The following is a 20,844-nucleotide window of genomic DNA, read 5'->3' on the forward strand; positions in this document are numbered from 1 at the left end:
ACATCAAAAATGAAGCCTCATTCCTGTGTTTCAAAAAGATACTAAAAACATGGCTATTTAACCAATACTAGTCTGTTGCGATCCAACTAACACTAGCTGGTTGCCTCCCTCCTCCTATTCATCTACTAATGCAAGATTGAAAGGTGCCTCAAGTATGTAATGAAGATGTCTGTAACTATGCCGTGATACCCTAGGGTTTGGGCGTATAACAAATGCAATAAAAAATAATAATACCTAATCGTTATAGGTCCCTCTCCGTCCTAGGGCATAGTATGCTACAACAGAAGTGTTATAACAATGTGGCCAACAGAATGTATGTATACCCAATCTTGAGTTCAGGAAGACAGAGGTCCTGCCGGAGTAGTTAGTGGGAAGGGGGATGGGGTCAGGTGGGGTTTCGACAAAGGAGACATGGAGTAGAGTGGCGGGCTCTTGAGACAGACTGCACCGGGCAAAGCGGGAGATCCTGGGCTGCGGGGTGTCCCTGCATAAGAGAAGGGGGTTGTGAGAGAAGGGAGGTGAGGGGCCAACGCCCAAGGGCTCCATGGGTGTCCCCCCGCACAAGAGGAAAGTCAGGGAGGGGAGCAGGGAAACAGAAGTAAACTGCCCACAGCGCCAAAACTGGACCTGTGAAAATGGATCTCTGCAAAAGTGAAGCGTGGGGAATTTTCAGGGAACCCTATAATTCTACTCTTAACGTCCATCCCTATTCTAATACAAAAACAGGTTTGCTCCTTCGTTCTCTCCAGATTTATCACATGCCCTCCTGGAACTTGAATTTCAGGTTTCACACCAGGTCTATTACCAGACCTTAGTTTTAATTATTATTCGCAGCAGGCCTCTCTCACAGGCCTGAACATCCAGCATTCATAGCAGGCCTCTGTGCTAGGCCTTGCCTCCATAATGCAATGCAAGCCTCTCTCCTAGGCCTTGCTTCCAGCATTCATATCAGGCATCTCTCCTACACCTTGGGGTATCAGAATTCTCACCAAACCCTTCTAGGGACAGAAGGAGTACTACCTTTTTCCTCACTCTCTGGGTATCACTGGGGTCTGTATCCAGACTTGGCTTAGTCTCTGGCCCTACAGAGACCCACAGAAATGGCATGCAGACCAGGCAGCTCTCCCCTTCTCAAGCCTTCTGTTTGTAGCAAGAGCCTTGTGGCATCTGCTATACTAGCCTCTTTCTTGGGCTGGAGCAACTAAGCAAAGCACCCCACCCCACCCCCTCTTCTAAGCATCAAGGGGTTGGAGCCTTCCCTTCTCCTTTCCATCTGACACACTGCAGCAGGAAGCCCTAACATTCATTCCCAAATACATACACTTTTCTGATTTCCCTCTCTTGTTATAGTCCCTCCGCAGGGATTTCCCTTTCCCGATTGGCCCTTTCTCAGATGTTCCAAGTCATTATCATCAGACTGGCTGTTCGAGCATGTTCACTCGCATTCCTCTCTCTGTCTACTATACTACCATAGGAACACTTGGAATCTAGTTCTTCCTCTGTTTCTAGGCTAGCAGAGCAATTAAAAGGGCTGGCACCCAGCTTGGAAGCAGTTGAAACCAAAATGGTGGCTCTGCGCAGGGTCCTAGTGGTGTGCTGTGGACCTGGGCCTATCTGGTCTCTGCAGCCCTCCAGCTCATTATCCTGGGTCACCTTACTCAAACCCAGGGACTAGCAACAGTGAGGAAGGCTTCTAGATGTTAAATATTTCACCGGTCTCACCCTCTGGTCCCATTTTATATTTTGGTTGTTCGGATTCAAGCCTGTGTTTTATTTCTTAGTAATTGGTGTTTCATGAAAAATGTAGTGCTTAAATACTATAAGGGCTTTTTAGACTTTGAGTATTCCCTTTTACTTTGCCTACTTCTTCCACCAGGTTTTCTTCTCTCTTGGCTCCACAATGGGTCTTCCTTACATCAGAATGGTGCCTTAAGTGAGTTGGAATACAAAATAACATATCTCAATCTTAAGGAGTTAAAAGCGAAGGGGGCTTTGGGCAGGCACTTACTTGCCACTGCCTCAAGGACGGGCCTGAGCCATTTTGTGGATCTCCACCACCTCCAGGGGCTGACCCACAATACCCACGGAGAGTTAGTAATTGTGAATTCACCACAGTAGGGCAGACATAAAGAGTCAAGAAACCTCAAAAACAAGAGACCTTTTTCAAGGCATCAATGCAGATGCCAATCGCTTCCATGAACTCCAATGCTATGCCACACCGTATCACAACTCCGACCCCCTGCAAATCGTCTTCAGCTTTGATGCCCAGGAACAAGACAAAAGTGTCCCCCAAGCTGACACAAAAGTGACTGCTTACTAGTAACATCAGTCATTTATAACATTTCAAAACCCTAAAACCATATAACAAAAGGGAATTTGCAAAGAAAATATATGTTAATCAACAAAGAAATAGATTAAAGGAACAGCCTTATTTCAAACAATGTATTTCTTTTTGAGTTGATAATGAAGACTAATGCTTAATTTTAACAAATTCAGCCCTGTAGAAAACAACATCTCTCGTTTCAGCTAAATGTGTAAATAGTTAACAGACTGACCATTATTTCAAAGTGCAATTAATGTATCTGGTGTTGATAATGGCAGCATTGGCAAACATCACAACATTATCCCATTCCTCCCACACATAAGAACTGAGACTTTCTTTACAAATTCAACGACTGCTATCAAACATATTTACATTTAATTAATAAATATTTTTTTTTTAGAATATGTAACATATTTAACATTTTAAGGAAGGCGCAACCGCTGACCATATGCTGAACCACAGCTCTTCTTCTGCTCTCCAGGTCCGGCGTTCGTGTGAGTAACTCATTACAGTAAATGTCGCTTGGGACTGCTCCTTAGCATTACACCAGACCACTGCTGGGGATTACTTTCACGGAAAGCAAGATGAAAAAATCGAATACAATTCTGAATGCTTCACATACTTAGGACTACTTTCTTACTGTGGAAAAACTTTAAGATTTGGTATAAAAAACAACCAACTCAAGAAACGACCCATGTCTTGCCCTAATGCCACAAGGTGGCTTAACATAGTGAGAATTGAACAGCTCTCCTGTTATTAAGTCCTTAATTGCATGTATAGAATGTATTTTTTTTAAATGCCATTGGGAAACCTCTTGGTGGGAACACCTTTCTGAAGGTGAGTGTGGAGTTTACCGGAACACATGTTTTTAATTGTTTCAGAACCTGATAAATTGGCTCCTGTCAGGTGAAAACAGTGAGCAGTTTTCTTTGGAGAGGTAGCTCCTGGAATGGCAGACATGTAATGCAAAGGCTGGGTGGACTCTCACTAATGATGCATAACAAAACTGACAATTTCAGTGGGGTTGCTGTACACTAATCTGGCTCAGCTGACAAATGCAAATGGTTTTCTAAAAGTGAATTGATGGCAATGAAGAGGGTACAAACAAGTTATTGTTTTACTGTGCCACCCAGCAAATTGCTCAGTGTGTAGGGTTACCCAGGGTAATCACTACCGGTTAGTAAGCGTTTCCACATATTGTTTTGTATTGTTTACTATTTAGGGAATGGCTTCTGGGATTCAAAGGAATGAGACATTCAAAGTACTATTTGGAACAGGACTTTGATAAGAGGTCCATTCCTCTGCTAATTATCCAGCCGGGCCTGGAAAAGAAAGCAGGCCAAGCTACTGTTAAAATTACATTAATTGCTTTGCATTTCTGATGGACGTGTAATTGAAGATTCCATTGTTTTTTGCAATTTATGGAATCATGTATAATCTCTAGCGACAGTGAATCAACATCGACTTATGTATTAGCAAAATTGGCTGATGTTTACATGATTATAATCCTATTGATTTTAGTCATTTAGAACATGTTTAAAATTGTGGATTATGAATTAAGTAATTGTGTAGCATGTAATTATGATGATGAGTGATGCTATAATGAATTATGAATAATTGTTAATTGAATTGTGTTGCATTGTGCTTTTATGGTACTGGATTATCGAAATAAAGCTGAACTGAACATATACTTGCTTTACAAAGCCTAAAATTAGTGTTGCTGTGAGGATCTCCGAGATGTCCATCAACAAATCTTTGTGAATCACATTTGTAGGTAAGCAGCTCAAAGTTGCTCTGGCCATCTCCAGATTTGCTCTGGTTCTAGGTTTTGTGCACCAGATATAAGGTAGCTGGTGAAAAGGAGAGTTGCTCACAGGCATCTCCACATTTGTTTCAGTGCAAATGTTGAAGACTCTGTCCCACTATCGCTACGCGGACTCATTTTCCTTTTGATAATTGCTCTGCGGATGCTCCACATCATGGACTATCTGAATGAAGGATTGTAATCTCTAATTTTACGAACACTCTCAGTGTTCAGCATCTTCATGTGCTTATACATAGATCATACTCTTTATGCTAACTTTCTTTCACCTGAACTCTGACAGCATCACTGTTGACCACCTAGAGGAATGTTGAGGGAGGGAGAGAGAACTAAACTAGAGGTGTGATTAGAGGATATAGATTGGAATCGCTGCCCATGTTGCAACTGACATTTTGAAAGTTCCAGGGGAATTCCAAGCAGTTGCAAGGTTGCCGGGTCACTAGATTCCTTTTTACGGAACAGTTTTAAAGCAAAGCTGCATTAAATGGCACCTTCACCTGCACAAAGTGGGGCATTAATGGGACGCTTGCTGTACAGTTGGAAATCATGTGCCCAATTTACTAAGATTTCATTCTAGAGCTCAACTCCGAACATTCATACAGATAAGTTCCATTAAGTAATTGGACATGATTCTGAAAACTACGGTGCTGAGTACCAAGTACTTATCAAACCAATTCAGGGTTTAAGTAATGTCACTATCTGGGGCTATCAACTGGCAGCATCGTTTTTTTTTTCAAATAGAGCTACATTAAAAAGAAGGAGAAAACTTCTGCGTGTCTTCTCACAGAATACATTGTTTCATATCAGTTATGGCGAGACAATTCCCCTAAGAAGGCTGTAGGCATCAATAATACAATAGTGGTGACAGTTTTAGCAATTAAAGAAGCTGGATGAAAACAGCTATTCCAACGAAAACTCTGGAATGTAATTAAAAGGTTATAAAGAGCTGTGAATTGACCCAAATGCAATTGAAGTACCATCAGCCAATCTCTGGACTTGAAGGAGGAAACAAAATTGCACTATACTTCAGATTCATGGTACATTATATTAAATGCCCATCTCCAACAATACAAGATGCTCCAAATGAAGTCACCTTTGCTGGATGAATGCACTAATTTTGTCAAGAATGTCCTTGGCCACTTGAATGACTGTGTCTTCCTGGATTAATGGGAAGCTGTTATTAGGTATGCCAGGAACTGGATGATAATGTGGGTACTGTGTCCCCTTATTGTCCACACCTTGTCTTTCCAGTTCACTTACCTTTTCTGGTAATTCCTCAAGGTCACTACTAAAGGTGGAGACTTTAGCAGCCAAGTCTGATATGGGAAAATCTGTGTCAAATCTGCCATGATTTTTACACAGAGCTGCAACCAAAGCTTTTTCTGTGGCTTGGTGGACCTTGTAGAGCACCCATTCACAGCTGTCACGCCCAACGTCGTTGGAAGCAGCTCTAAGATCACACTTGGCTTGCTGGAACCATCTACAGGCTTCGTCCGGTCTTGGCTTTCGCTGCTGCCTGTTGTGGTACCCCCAGAAATCATATTCACTCTTAGATTTTCTGGTGAAATGTTCGCGGTTTCTGCGGTGTCGAGATGCTTCCCCATCCCATCGACTCCAGAAGTTGGAAAAGCCTCCAGAGAAATTGGATTGTCTCTTTGAGTTACCTTGACTGCAGGAATTTCTGCCTTCCTCTAGGTCTCTGATCTTCTGCTGGAGGTATATGCAAATTTCATTTGCAAGCTTTTCCTGCCCTATGTTTTTGTCTGGATGATATCGAAGGTAAAGCCTTCGAATAGATTTTGTTCTCTCTTCTTTTGACAATTTCCATATGTTCTTGAGTTGCTCATCAATGCTATTCTTAATGTCTCCAAGGGATTTTTCAAACCACTTATCCTGTTTTTCCTTCTGTTCTTCTGGGTCCTCCACCACCACCAACTCTCTGCAGTTGTTTTTGCTGATGTAACATCTCTTAAACTGATACAAATCCAAAGCACTGACGTCAATGATGCGTTCAGGCCCAAGATCAATCCGAAACATCTGTACCTCCATGTTGCCACTAACCTTCGACTCTAGCTGCTCCAGGATGATAGCGTAGAGATACATATCTTCGCCCGATGAGTCCATGTAGCCAACGTAGTCCCCCACTTTAAAACTGTTGAGAATGCTCATATCCAGGGAATCATGCCATTCACCAGGGATCACCTCACCTGGATGTGGCATAGAAAAAGCAGCTCGGCTTGCAGAGTTTCCAGACAAAATACCATGCTCTTTCAAAACCTCGCTTATCTCTTCGGGACACTTACATGTGAGAATCTCCAGGAGGATTCTAGAAGATTCAGAGCTGAGCACATTCATCATTATCACGTTAATCTCTTTTGCCAGGGAAGCTATTATCTTCACAGATTGACGCAGCTCCATTGCTTCCTTGTGCATAAGATAAACGTGGCACTGCCCATTTTCTCCTTTCTTGATAAACACGTCTTTGCACAATGACGTTCCCGGAAGGGCATTAGAATCTTTTAACAGAACTAGAACTGTCTGTATCTTTTCACAACAAATGATTTCCAGTTTGCTAAAGACAGCTCTGCATTGCTTAGCGGCCTCCTTTGTGGATAACTCGCCACTGTTTTGTGATCGTAGTAGGCTGACAAGGGCATCATGGAAGCTACGGGACAACAGGAGGCCTTGTAACTGCCCTTTCAATTCACAGATGCCACCAAGCTTGCATGTAACTTTTGACTCAAGACTTTCGGCCGTAACTTCTGAGAGCATCTGGGGCTGTATTTCCTCAGGTAGCTGTTTGAGAAGTTTCCCAAGTGCATATTGATCCTTAAAAAGGCTACAATCCTCCAGGTGCACTAGAAACTTAAAAGCAGGCTCTAAGCAACTGATACTCCTATTGGAATTGCAATTGTTAAAAAGCAAAGTAGTTGAATCGTACAGCCTCCCATCAGAAGCAGGAAGGTAAAGTGGCTTTAGTCTTTGAAGATCAGTGCCAGGTTTAATTTCATTCAGGAGCAAGAGCAGTTTCTCAGTGGCTTTAAGTAAAGTCTTCCTTTGGTTGCCATGCGGAAGCTCCTTTTCTTTGGTTTCCTCATGGATTGTGGCAAGAACCCTGGCATAGTGGAATATAGATGGCTCTTCTTCTACCCCAATATGTTGGAACAGCAAACTGTAGCGGATCAATCGAGGGGGCAACCTGAAAAGGTAGGGCCTAAACACAATGTCTTCATGCAGTGAAAGCACGACCTGACTAGGTTCTGCAAGATCACCCTCCTCCACTAAAATCACAGGCGAACTCATCAGAGGTGTACTGTCAAAGGGAAGATGTTCTTGTAGGAAAAAATACATTTCTTGCAGAACTCTACTGCGAATTTGCAAGAGTTTCTTGCATTTGCAGGGTACGTGGCATACATTCTTGAGGTTTTCCAGAACTGAGGCTACTGGTGGGCTAAAGAGGAGACCACATTTCTTAAGAAGCTCCAAAGATTTCTTTGATCTTTCAAACTTTGTCCACAACACTGCCATCGAAGTCCACACCATTGTGTCGCTGTCACTTGACTTCACTATGGAGCCCTTGAGAGCAATCAGACTTGTGTTCTTCGTGTATGAAGGATAGATGTTTTGCAAGTCACTTTCAATGTTAACAGGGATGAGGAATCTGATAGTGCAGACTCTCTCAACAAAGCCCTCTGGGAGTTTGCCCACCTCCAAGTGGAGCATATGGGAAAATAATGCTTTTATTTTGGGTTTCAGTGATTTCACAGAAATTCCGCTTTTTGCATCCTGTTCGATTTCGGATGCAAATGCAATGATGTCCTCATTGGATACTTCATGCTTCATACCAAGACCATAAAGCATTTCTTGCAGATAGAGATTGTCAAATCCCAACAGTTTGAAGAAGTTTTTTGGGATGAACCTTGCATGTAAATTGAAAGTTTGAAAAATTGAATTGTCATGGTCATAAAAGTAAGATGCTTGCTGAAGTGTTCCCTGTACATCTCTAATGAACTGGACTGAACTGAGAGAAGAGAAAACTATGCATTTGTTAGCCTCAAATTCAGTGAGATAGTGATACCTTATGTCACATAGCAATTTTAGAACTTTGAGATGCTGCCTTTCACTCATGCTTGGAAGCAGAGGAAGCACAAAATGTATAAGAAATTGTATATCATCGATAATTTGAATGTTTAGATCTTCGGCCACTTTTTTGTATATGTAGTGATCACAGAGGAAAATAGTATATGTATCTATTTGATAAAGTTCTTGAAAGAATTCCAGTTCCTTTGACAGTTTTGTGTCTAGGATGTATTTCTTCTGATAGATACTTAGGCACTGTCGCCTTCCGCCCATTGTCTGAAATAAGGGCAAATATTCAAGTTTGTTCACAAAATCTCTCTTGTTCTGGATGTTAGGTAACCCATTTACCAGAAACCTCAGAACAGTATCAATCTCCCAGTCCTTTAACTTATCCCAGTGGAGGAGGCTGGCTCTGGCCCTTAACACCTCAAGCACTGAGGAGCAATCATTTGTCTGCACTAAGCAAGGTTTAATGTGGTTGTAGTATAGGTCAAATGGCAAAAGTGATGTATTTATCTTTGCAAAACCTAACTTGCAAAGGCATTTGGCCACTTCATCCAAGCATTCATGGACAATGGCATTGAGGTATCCTAGCGACATTACAAACGTGGCGTTGTGGTTTTCAAAAGTTACTGGCACAATTGTCCAGTCAAAAAAAATATCAACAAGTTCTTGAAACAGAGGTGGGCTTTTATCTTTTTCACTGCCTTCATTAATTTTGGTTTCAAAGAAATTCCAAACACTTGCCAGCCAATCTTTTCTACTATTAGCCAGCTCATGGTGAACAATGGCTTCCGTCGACGGCACCTGGAAACTTTTCCCGAGGGAGTCTTTAATGTACTTTGCCGATTCTTGAAGGGTGAACTCTTTCAGAAAGCCAGCTTCCTCAAGCTGTTGGACATGCACATCACCAACAACTTTCTGGCTGGTGAACATGTGCTCATGGCCTAGAAATAAGGAAGCAAACTTGGTATGATACTTTGGCTCAGTCTTACAAAACATTCTAAGTTTTCCATCAAGCGTCACTAGAAGAGGTAGCCCATCCAGGCAATTGTCACTCTTTTTTCTATCAACATTAAAGCAAAGATTCAAAAGGCAATGACAGCAGGCTTCATTTTGAAGGACAGTGTCAGAAACTAGGAGGGGCAGGTAACGTCCTTCTTCATGCAGCCTTTGTGCCTTTAAGAATATACAGACTGTTTCCGGGCACAGAACTGAAACCTCCAACCCTCCTTTTTTAAACTCCTCAAAGATTTTTTGAAGGCTGTCAATTGGAAGAACCAATCTCATACTTATGTTTTGAAGAGCTCGTTCAACTTCTACATTAAGCTCACCTAGTAGGAAAAAGGGCTCTTCAGTTACTGTCTTTTTACAGACAGCTGACCATTGCACTGTCACAATATCTTTTGTAAAAGTGTGAATTTTGACAGTTTCCTTCCTATACACTGGAATAAGAGGACTTTGTTTTTCAAAAATCGTACAGTAGACTTGGCGAACCATCTTCTGCCACAGGTGGGGAATTTTCTCAGATATATGGGGGAAAAAATTAAACAATTTAGGCTCAAGAAAATATTTAGATGCACGAATGTTTTCAAATTTAAGTGATCCAGTTGTGTTTTGGATCATAGTTTTGTGCAAGTGTTCAAGGAGATCACAGTACAGTGGGGCAAGAACATGTGTTAGCAGCAGAGAGTTCCATTCGGTCTTTATGCTCCCACCATCCTCTTTGCAAATGTCCCTGCGCGCAGAGTCTACAATGAAGCTTCCGTTGATGTGAACAGGTAGGCCTGTCTCCGTGGGGAGCGGTAGAGTGCAAAAGGCTCTACCTGGAATCACGTCATTCATACATGCTGCCACAGCACCATGTGGCAGACGGGGGTAATTCAAATTCTCATAGACTCTACATACATCAGCAAGTTTTTCTTCTCCCCCAACTCCGATCTGCTTGGCTAATATCCATTTGGTAGGTGATGCAGAGCTGCTGCACTTAACCTCTACAGTGTAAAACACCTGGTATGGTGTGGCCACATCTATGGGCAATTCCCCCTCTGCAAAGTCATGGAGCTTTTTTTGGAAGGCCACCTGGTTAGTGGCACATATATTGCTAATCTTTGTCTCAATTGAAATTATTTTTTCCAACTGCCCATCTTCCTCAGAGATCTGTGAAAATGTGACAGTTTTAATATTATTCAAAAACAATACTAAGCTGCTTGCATCCCTCTCCAGTTCCTCACAAAGTTCTTTAATGTCTTTGCTGGAAACTGTCTTTTTGGAAATTTGAGATTGAGCTACAGTCTCAGCTGTCCTCAGTGGGAGGCGAAAGAGTGTGCCATGCTCGAGATCAAACATGTCATGAAGGAAAGTGTCATACACATCCTGAAATATATTTTTGAACTCAGGGTTCACTGTCATCATTGCCCCTGGAGAGTTATGATCAGAGGTTTTCAAGAATAGAAGGTTGGGGTCGAAAACGCACAACATGCTATCACCAGTAACAAAAGATGGGCAGTCTGTCAGGTGGTAAACAGCATTAAATCCGAGTCCATACTTCCCTGTCTTGTCCAGTTTGTCTCCTTTACCACCTTTGCCCAGTTGTTGAATGCCATCAATGTCATCATCTGTAAAGAGTTTGTTGTTGTAGATACAGAGAGCTGGTCCTTGCAGGGGCTTCCACTCGTCCCCAAAGATGCGTAGCGAAGGGTGCGTCCGACTGTCCCACACAAAATGGAGATCTGTGGCACCCGAGTCATCGGCATTCTGAATAAGCTCTTTCAAGATATCTTTCTTGGAGGAGTACTCATTAATAATGTTTTTGATACGCCTTGTTAGATCTTCTTTGGAACCAAAGTTTGATACCCAGTGGGATAACTTAGAGATTTTAAGATTCTGTAGTGTTTTGTGAATTCTGGTTGGCACCTTAAACTTCAAAGCCACAGATCTCGGGATCATCTCATGGCAGAAGAGCATGTCTTTACCACAAGGTAACCATTGTGTGTCATTGAAGTGGAGCTTGTCTGCAGCATGCAAGATGCAATCTTGATCCGGGAGGAGAATGCCCTGAGCTTGATAGTCACTAACACCAATGTCATCTGTTTTTTCAAATACCCCAGTGATCAATTTCAGTGCTAAATCAAAGTCATTTTTCGGTAACCCTTTTCCGTGATGTTTCCTAGCAATGCTTTGAAGGGCAGCCATGTAGTCCTCAAAAGCAAAATTCTCCTGGAGACCCACACACTCCCACAACTTGTCAAATTCCTGATATTCTTTGGGCAGCTGATAGAGATAAGGGGCTGCCTCAAACGACACACTACGTGCAACAGCACTCAACAGTACGCACTCTTGACCTATGAGAATGAATGGAAAGGTGAGTGCTCTGGTTTTAATTTCACTCCTTTTCTTCGGAGTATTTTGTATCACTTTATTCAAAAAAGTATAGCACTTTCTGATAGTCTGGGTAAGAACTTGCTGGCTCAGTATATTGGTTTTCCTGGTAGCTTCCTCAATCTGCAACATAACTGCTTGAACAGATGGAATTCGGTTTAATCCCAGAAAGTCTAAAATATCAGAAGAGAATTTAAAGTCTCTGCCAACATGCTCTTTACTTAGGACTGGTTGACTTAAGCTTACCAAACTAAGTTGCTTGTAGTGGAAAATCTCTGTTGGCTTCTTAATTGCAATTTCAGAAAGTTTCTGCACATTGCTGTGATTAGGAAGACTGGCAGGGAGAAAAGCAATGCTGCTAAACATCATTTGGTCACTTTTCCTGTGGGTGTGTCCTACAAGGTCACTAAGAAGTTCCAGAACACAGCGGATCCGTTTGCATGCTTTTTGTCTATCCGTTTCCCAGAGAGTGGAGATATTTTGGGCTTGTTCTATCAATTGCATCATGGGGATACTGTCTTTCAACATCCCAAGATGTTCTAGGCGGGACAACCGCTCGGGGTTCCGATACGTGTCTGGTGTTCCCTGTGGAAAGCGTCCGTCTTTCATCTCAAAAAGTGTTGCAACTCTGCCATGTGGGTGCACTAGTTTGCCAATGAACTGTAAGACTCCAGATGGGGTTGATGGAATGCAAGCAGAAGACTTTAGCAGTTTGTCCACTTCTTTGTTCTTCATATCAATGGCATATGTTATGAGGACATCTCTTTCTCTGGCAGCCAAAGATTTCAAGTTGCTAAATACAATATCCCTGTAAAATCTTTCCCAGCAATAGGTATTCGGAAGCAAGGCATCGCCACAATCACTTGCGTGAAAACCAGCCTTTACCCACTCTGGCAATGTGACAGCCACAAATGGATGTGGGAGCATTGCGGAGAATACTTTGGTGGCTGTCTCCCCAACTTGTTTGTTGGCCACAATGTCTGAGCTCAAGAAGCATGCATGATTAATTGTGCACCATGCTTTTCCATTGCTGAAGACTGCAGGGAGGCTATCTGCAAGTCCATGGGATACTGCTCTGTAGAAAGCCTTAAGAGCCTCCACAAAACCAGATTTCGTTCTTCCGATATCAGGCCAAAATGTGTGGTAGCTGTACTCTATTAGATCGCCATCTCGGGCCATTTGTTGGAGTTGGGCCAGGGCTCTTGCCCAAGTGACCAAAACAGCATCACAAAGCAACTTCCTGTTCCACTCTCCTTTCTCAGTCGTGTCCCATAAGCTTTTCCTGTTGGACATGATGGAGAAAGATCCATTCAGATGAAACGGAAGGCCCGAGGAAATAGGTAGGGGCAAGAAACAGAAGACCCGTCCTTCGAAGTCTTCCAGATCAGGCCTCCATTTGCCAGTGTCCTTGTTTTTTAATAGTGGAAGGGCAACTCCAGCCACTGGAAGGTCAAATCTGGTGGTCTTTTTCTTATTCGCTTGATATGTTTGAAATGATTCTCCAATGCCAAAGCTGGAGTGCAGTAAAAAATGCTTTTCATAGGTTGGTGATGACCTTTGTAGCAATGTGACTTTGATGATCGTGGTTCCATTGGCACAAGTGACCTTGTTTTCATCTAGAGCGGCTGTGACAGTTTTCTGTTTGCTTTGCAAAAGGAAGTCATCTGCAATGTTTATCTTCTGAATTTGTTCCCTGGATACCTCCAGATGCAATTTATGTTGATCAGGTAAGGATGAGTCAGGAGAAAGAATTCCCAATGTTACTTTCTGCACTCCCCTCAAGAAGATGATAAGGTTTTGTGATGACTCTGTAAAGTTGCTTATAAAGAGCTTAATCTGTATTTCATTGAAGCTTTCATTGCAGATCTTTGAGATTTTGGCATCTTCCTCTGTCCTGAAAGGCAAACGAATAAGGGTTCCATTGTAGTTAACAGAATCCATCAGATCACAGCCAAAAACCTTCTGATATGGCTGGAACTGGTCTGAAAATAATTGAAGTACATGAGGGTGCTTCTGGAGGTTGAGCTTGATGCCAGGGTTCGCCTCACTCTGAATGTGCTTCTTGAGGTGAGTTGCATTAGGGTCAAAAATAAGAACACTGCTACCACTGAGGATAGATGGCACATCAGTGATACGGTACACCGTATTGAATCCAAGACCAAATTTACCAATCTTTTCCACTTGGAGTTCTTTGGTAGCAGCGCCGACCCGTGTGATATTGCGAAAGTCTTCTTCACTAAACTTACTGTCATTGTAGGACCACAATGCTGGTCCTTGGCAGGAGGTCATAGCTGGGTCTATGAGGCTGTTCCGAAACCCAAGGTTTTGTCTCATGTCCACTAAGAAGTTGCAGACAGTGGCACCTGCATCGTCAGCGTTTTGTATCATCTCCTTGAAGAGGTCAATTTCTTCACTATACTCCCTCAGAATATTCTTTATTCGGAGCGTGATGGGTTCCGATGGTCCCCAGGGTTCAAAATATTCAGGTTTCAGTATTTTGGTGCTGAGTAGTGGCAGTTTTAGAAATGAGGCTGTAGCAAATGGAATATCTTCGTGAATTATGTTATAGTCGAGAACATCACCAAGGTCATTAAGACGTTCCTTCGGCAAGTCACAGAACAAGGTAGTGGACAACGGCTTCAAGGCAAACATTCCTTTGCTGGTCTGTACTGGGATAGGAAGGTCATCTGAACTGTGATGGCCCTTTCTCTTCATCCAGTCCAAAATGGATATAGATAGCTTCAGCTCAACATCAGTACCACAGCCAGAATGCCTAACCTCAATATCCCTCATCATTTTCTGAAGCATTCCGATGACCTGTTCATCTGGAACAGTCTCACAAATCCCACAGTCAAGGAACAGCCTTTTATATATCAGGAAATCCTGGGGGGCCTTCTTGATCTGGCAGCTCAGGTCAAGGCCTTCAGGATAGGTCAGAACTATACTAAATGGGTCTGAAAAACCACCACCATTCCAAATCTTCATACTGCTCAAAACATTCCAGAACGGACCCTGATTATCTTGTACATGTTTGTAAATGCTGTGCAGTTTCATGACCAATGTGCCACTGTCTTCAGTCTTGTATCGATAGCTGAGAGCTGTTAGGTTTTCCACAACCTTTTCAGCTGGTGGTGAATCATTGAGTTTAAGATACTTGCTGGCCTGTTCATTGAATTCATCAGTAAGGGGCATTGAGTGCTCCACAAGAAGTGAGTGCTTCTTACTTCTCAGCTCTATCGGTTTATAAAATGATGCATTGGAATTTTGAGCAGTAAACGGCACCCATGCAAGGCTGCGTAGTGTGTGCATAGTCCTGTCATCAAAGCTGGATAACACCTGGGTATCATTGCAAACTCTGATTAGGGCCTTTGCTTTTTTCTCTATAATGTGAAGCTCTCTAATGTTGTGGTTTTTGCTCACATCTTCTGCAATGTGTAAAACATCTTCTTTGGTGATATCCCTAATGGAATCCATCAGCCCAAGTGATCTCAGAGACTTCAAAATGAGCGGTTCTTGAAAATTCCTGGGAGGGAATCTCCAGCACTCAAATAACTCCTGAAATGTTGTTATTTGAGGATCGAAAAGAGAACAGGGCCTGACAAGCTCTCCATTACAAGGTATGAAGTGTAGACTTTTACAAATCTTTCTGAGCTCTTTATTCTGACTGAACAGCACATCACCATTTCTCAAAACCCACAACATGATTTCTTCTGCGTTATGTTGATGGAGGGCATACTGGCCATTTTTAATGGCCAAAGTAGAAAGCAGAGCCACATCTGGTGCGCTCAGGAACGGCACATTCATATGCAGCAGTAGCCTTCGATCCTGTTCGTCTCTGCAGACGAGCAGCATCACTGGTAGCACCAGATCTTGTGGAATTTGTGGAACAGTGACAAATTCCACAGCTCGGGCATTACCAACTGCAACTAACTCGGACCCTGAAGACTGAAGGGATTTAGTTTTGCAAAAGATGGGCAACAGAGATAAAATCTTGCATTCTTCAGTGCTGAAACAGGTGGCCTGGGAGAGCAAATCACTGAGCATCTTCTTTTGCTCTGTAGACATCACTGATAGTTTTCTAAGAACAATGTCCACACCCAGATTTGAAAAGGCTTTCAAGATATTGTTCGATGTGGGAGTCAAAATATAGTTAGAAAGAGTCTTGTGAAACACTGTTGAGTCCCATTTTTGTATCACGGTGCAGCCAACTGTCTCCATCATTCGTACACTGTTTTCTGCCAGACTGTGACCATCTTTGGTCTGAAAGAGCAGTGACGACTTCTGCGGTAGCCGTGTCAGTTTAAGCTGCTGAGCACTATTCTGCATAGGGATCAAGGGCACCAAAGGGTATCCTTCAAATTGAGATAAGACATCAACGTCCTGCTGAAGAAAGTTCCAAATCACATGCAGCCATTCTCTAGGAGGGTGATGTGAATCTCCTAAGTGCCAGGTCACCTGCTCCGGACCACTGATCCAGCTTTCCGGCAAGGCCTTTGGCAGGTACTTCCTGATCACTTCCTTATCCAGGCACAACACATTTTTGAACAGTCCTGCAAAAGATGATTAAAAGATCTCATGTAAGCAAGGACTGTGCTGTAATTGGCATCATCACAATTTGTCACAAATGTACATATAACTTAGTTCTAAGACGCAAATGAACAAGCAAGGTAAAAAATAGTATGAAACATTCCAGTATGGGAAGGGTGTAATGACATTCTATTTACCTACAACAATAATCCTGCCGATTTGTATCTGTTAAAGATTCACACGCTTTGCATAATCCTGTCACACAGTGGTGGAGTTGGAAATATCATCTTGCTATTGTATGTTTTTTGTTGTTGTTGACCATGATCTTTGCTAAAATTGATTTACGGAATCATCCGCTGTGGACATATTATTAGAGGCCGCTTTGTTCTGGTAAACAGGGAAAGAAACTAATGTCTGGCCAAGCTCTATCTGGATACTGTGACTGATCAGCAATGTGTAGACTTAGGGAAGTGTGAGAGTGGTGAAGGGTCCAGTTAAGCACACACAACACCCTTAATAATACAATTTAGGCAGAATGTGTAAAACATACGGTTACCTGTTAGGCCTTAGACAAGCTCTCACAAATTAAAAAACACTAGTACATATCACACCATACACTACTATTATATACAGATTCACTTTTAGGGAGATCTGGTTACAGAGCACTAACACTTTACTTTTGAACACAGTTAATATAACACTATTCACTGTAGTATAGCAAAGCAAGTGACTAAAGGACACAGTAAGAACCAAATTAGGGAACTAATATGTAAGGAAGAGAGGAGTCACACACACCATACACAGCCTTTTACAAGTAAGGCACTGCACTTAAAAGGTGCTCCCCCAGATAGAAAAGATGGGGCATAGTGCCCTTAGAGTCACAAGTCCAGCTACAGTGCTTTTCAGAAGTCTAGGGGCTCATGTTGATCAAATTAGTAATTTGACGCAGGGAGTCATTACGTCTACACTGTAATCCCTGCTGCCACATTTTCATCATTTGCACTGCGGGATTCAAATATAAAGGGCAATGCCCCTCCCATTTGCACTACACAGTGCAAAGTGAGTAAACAGTGCCTGGCATGCTGGCCTGCCAGGCAGTGTTTACTTTTGCTTGTAAGCATCACTTACCATGCAGTGCTAAAAAATTAAATGAAACCCCCTGCAACATGCTCGCACATTTTATTTCAAAAGGAAACACTGCTTACTATGTGCTCATGGTAAGCAGTGTTCCCAATTGAAATGTAAGGAACAAGTCACTTACCTGTAACTGTTGTTCTCCAGCATGGGCCTGGCATGGATTCACATGCTCATGAATAAAGAATACATAGTAGTACATACATGCACAACCACGGGAGGTGGCAAGGCTCACAGAAGCAATTATTCTTACCTCCTCACCAGGCTCACCTTCAGGCCAACATGTTGCGCAGCACTGCTTGGCCGACTCTGGACTCCTCCCTGGAATCCCTGTCAACGCAGTAGAATTTCATGAAGGTGTGCGTCGACCTCGATGTAGCAGCCCTGCAAATGTCCAGCAGGGGCACATCAGTCAGGAATGCCGTCGTAAAATCGATCGCTCTGGTAGAATGGACTCTCAGACGGCCAGGCAGCAGTCGGTCCGCCAACCGGTGACAATGAGTGATACAGCCGGAGAGCCACCTAAAAATGGAAGCCTTCGACAGGGCCTTCCATTGGTTCACAGGACCAATGTTCACAAAAAGCTGAGAAGTTTTCCGGAAACTCTTCGTGCGGGCCACATAAAACTTCAGTGCTCGAGCCACATCCAGCGAGTGCAAAGTCTTTTCAGCCAGCAACACCAAGGTCTTGCTGAGATGAAATTCTGACGGAACCTTTGGCATGAAGGAGGGGTACGTCCGCAGCACTACCCTCATCTCGTGGCAAGTCAAGTAAGGTTGCTTGCAGTGCAGGGCTTGAATCTCACGTACTGGTCTAGCAGAGGTAATGGCCACAAGGAAAGCTGTCTTCCACGACAGAAACTTAAGTGGAGCTGAATGCATAGGTTCGAATGGAGCCCCCATGAGCCTAGTCAGCACCACAATGAGTTCCCATGCCGGGGCCGGAGCCTTCACCAGCGGGAACGAGCGGAACAGTCCCTTGATGAATTCCTTGACAAGACCGTGCAACCACAGTGAAGACCGTCCCGGAGACCTGGTATAGCGGGAGATCGCTGCCAAATGTACCTTGATGGAGGCGTGAGCCAGCCCCGATTTAGCCAACAGTACATTTGGAAGTACTTGAGGGGCTGTGACCCTTAGAGGGTCAATCTTCTACGATTGGCACCAGATCGCAAAACGCTTCCATTTGTGTCCGTAGCATTTCAAAGTCGACGATGCCCTGGCCTTGGTGAGAACCTCCGTGCAGTCCTCTGGAAGCTCGTAACCACCAAACTATAATGCTGCAGGAGTCAGGCCTTGAGGTTTAGCGATGCAGGGTCGTGGTGCAGAATTTCGCCTCCTGCCCTGGTGAGGAGGTCTGCGACCACTGGCAGCTTGAGTGGCGGGATGCCGACATGCTGAGAAGGTCCGGGTACCAGATCTGCCTCGGCCATGCTGGGGCGACGAGGGTAATCCTGCACCCGTACCGTCTGAGTTGACTGATGACTCGAAGTAGCAGTGGCAACGGAGGGACGCATACAGAAGAACAAGTTACTTACCAACTGTAACGTTCTTTCGACTGGATGTTCCTCCCACGTATTCCTCATCTTATGATAATTCGTTATCGCCAGCTTCGCTGCTTCGGAAATTTCTTTTCGGCAGAGGGCGCTGTGCTCGAGGTTGTGGCGTCGATTGTCCCTTGACGGACTCCGTACCTTGTCGACGTCACTGATGGTATAAATAGCTCAAGCCGTGGCCGTTGGCTTCAGTTCTGTTTTTTCAATGAAATATTGGAGGAACACCCAGGCGTGCCTCATGACTGATGCACTCTTCGTGAGAGGAAAGTGTAAGAAAGCGCGCACTGTACTGCGGGGTAGGTTGGGAGGGGCGATGAGGAATACGTGGGAGGAACAACCAGTCGAAAGAACGTTACAGTTGGTAAGTAACTTGTTCTTCGAATGGATTGTGTCCTCCCACGTATTCCTCATCTTAGGATAGGCTCACATAGCAGTGGCAATTTTGGAGGTGGGAGTACTAGATACTGTTTTCATGGACGGAATGAAGTACTGCCTTGGCAAATAAACCCTCATTGGAGGAGGAAGCATCTAAGCAATAATGCTTGATGAAAGTATGCATTGATTTCCATGTTGCAGCTGAACAAATATCCGCTGCAGGGACTCCCCTCTTCAGAGCCGCAGAAGTAGCAATCCCCTAGTGGAATGGGCTCGAAGCCCATCTGGGGGGTCCTTTCCCACCAATCTGTAGCATTTAATTATAGCCAGAATTATCCAGCGGGATATGGTTTGTTTTGTCACCGATAATCCCAATTTATGACCTTTATAACCTACAAAGAGTTGGTCATCTTGACGTAATGTTGACATTCTTGAAATGTAAAAACTGAGAGCCCTTTTGGGGTCCAGTCTATGCAGTCTCTCCTCTTCTTTGCCCAAATGAGGAGGATAGAATGTTGGTAATATGATTTTTTGAGACAAATGGAAGTCAGAAACTAGTTTTGGTAAAAAGGAAGGTTTAACTTTAAGAACTAACTTGTCCTTGTAAAAAGTAGTATATGGAGGTTTACTTGAGAGAGCCTGTAGTTCATCAACCCTGCGGGCTGATGTTAAGGCCACAAGAAGGACAGTTTTTAATGTTAGAAGCCTCTAGGGACAAGAGTGCAGAGGCTCAAAAGGTATACAAGTTAGAATCTTAAGTACTAGATTTAAATCCCAAGTTGGGGTATGAAAAGGTACTGGAGGGTATACGTTAGTAAGTCCTTTCAGGAATTGAATGATCAATGGGATTTTGAAGTAGGAAACCTCTTCCGAGGAGCGCTTGAAAATGGACAGCGCAGCACGATATCCTTTTATTGTTCCAATCTGGAGCCCCAGATTGGCTAGAAGTAATAGGAAAGAAAGCACCACTGGGGTGCTACATTGACAAGGGTCCACATCCTTATCTTTGCACCAGTTACTGAACTTGTTCCAATGACATCGGTACAAATATTTCATTGCTGGCCTCCTGGCCGAAAGCAAAATCTCCATAACGTCATCCGGAAGATCCCAATCCTAGTATCTCAACCTCTCAGAAACCATGCGTGAAGGTTGAGTGTCTTGACCTCTGGATGGAGAACCCGACCTTCCTCTTGCGAGAGAAGATCCTCTCTTTGCGGAAGACGTATTGGAGGGCAGATGGACATGTCCAGAAGGTCCGGGTATCACGTCCTCCTGACCCAATCCGGGGCAATTAAGATCATGGTTTTCCTGAACTTTCTCAACCTCCTGATTACTTGAGGAATCACAGGGACTGGAGGAAACGCGTACAGAAGTGGGAACTTCCACTCCACTACGAATGCATCACCTAGAGCTCCTCTCGGAGGAAATTCCCTTGAGCAGTACTGTTCGCACTTCCGGTTACCCGTGGTAGCGAACAGATCCACTTGAGGGGTTCCCCAAAGGGCGACGATCTCTAGAAGGACTTCCTGAGCTAGCTCCCACTCGTGGGAGACTGTGCTCTGCCTGCTCAGAGCATCTGCCGCTGTGTTCTGCTCTCCGGCTACGAGAACTGCCGATAGAGAGATTCCTTCTTGTATTGCCCAGAAC

The 20,844-nt window shown here is 43.6% G+C and overlaps 1 protein-coding gene across 1 annotated transcript in view; it reads right to left on the reverse strand.

The window, feature by feature from the left end:
* Window positions 1–5,099: 5,099 nt before the first annotated feature.
* LOC138454024 (sacsin-like) overlaps window positions 5,100–20,844 on the reverse strand; it is a 465,635-nt gene continuing 449,890 nt past the window's right edge. The window contains exon 8 of the mRNA XM_069607010.1: window positions 5,100–16,156. Coding sequence (XP_069463111.1) covers window positions 5,235–16,156 — 10,922 coding nt within the window. The 3' untranslated portion in view covers window positions 5,100–5,234. The remainder of the gene's footprint in view (window positions 16,157–20,844) is intronic.

This window comes from Ambystoma mexicanum, chromosome 1p, assembly GCF_040938575.1.
Source record: "Ambystoma mexicanum isolate Mex_15411 chromosome 1p, UKY_AmexF1_1, whole genome shotgun sequence".
Classification (NCBI taxonomy): Eukaryota; Metazoa; Chordata; class Amphibia; order Caudata; family Ambystomatidae; genus Ambystoma; species Ambystoma mexicanum.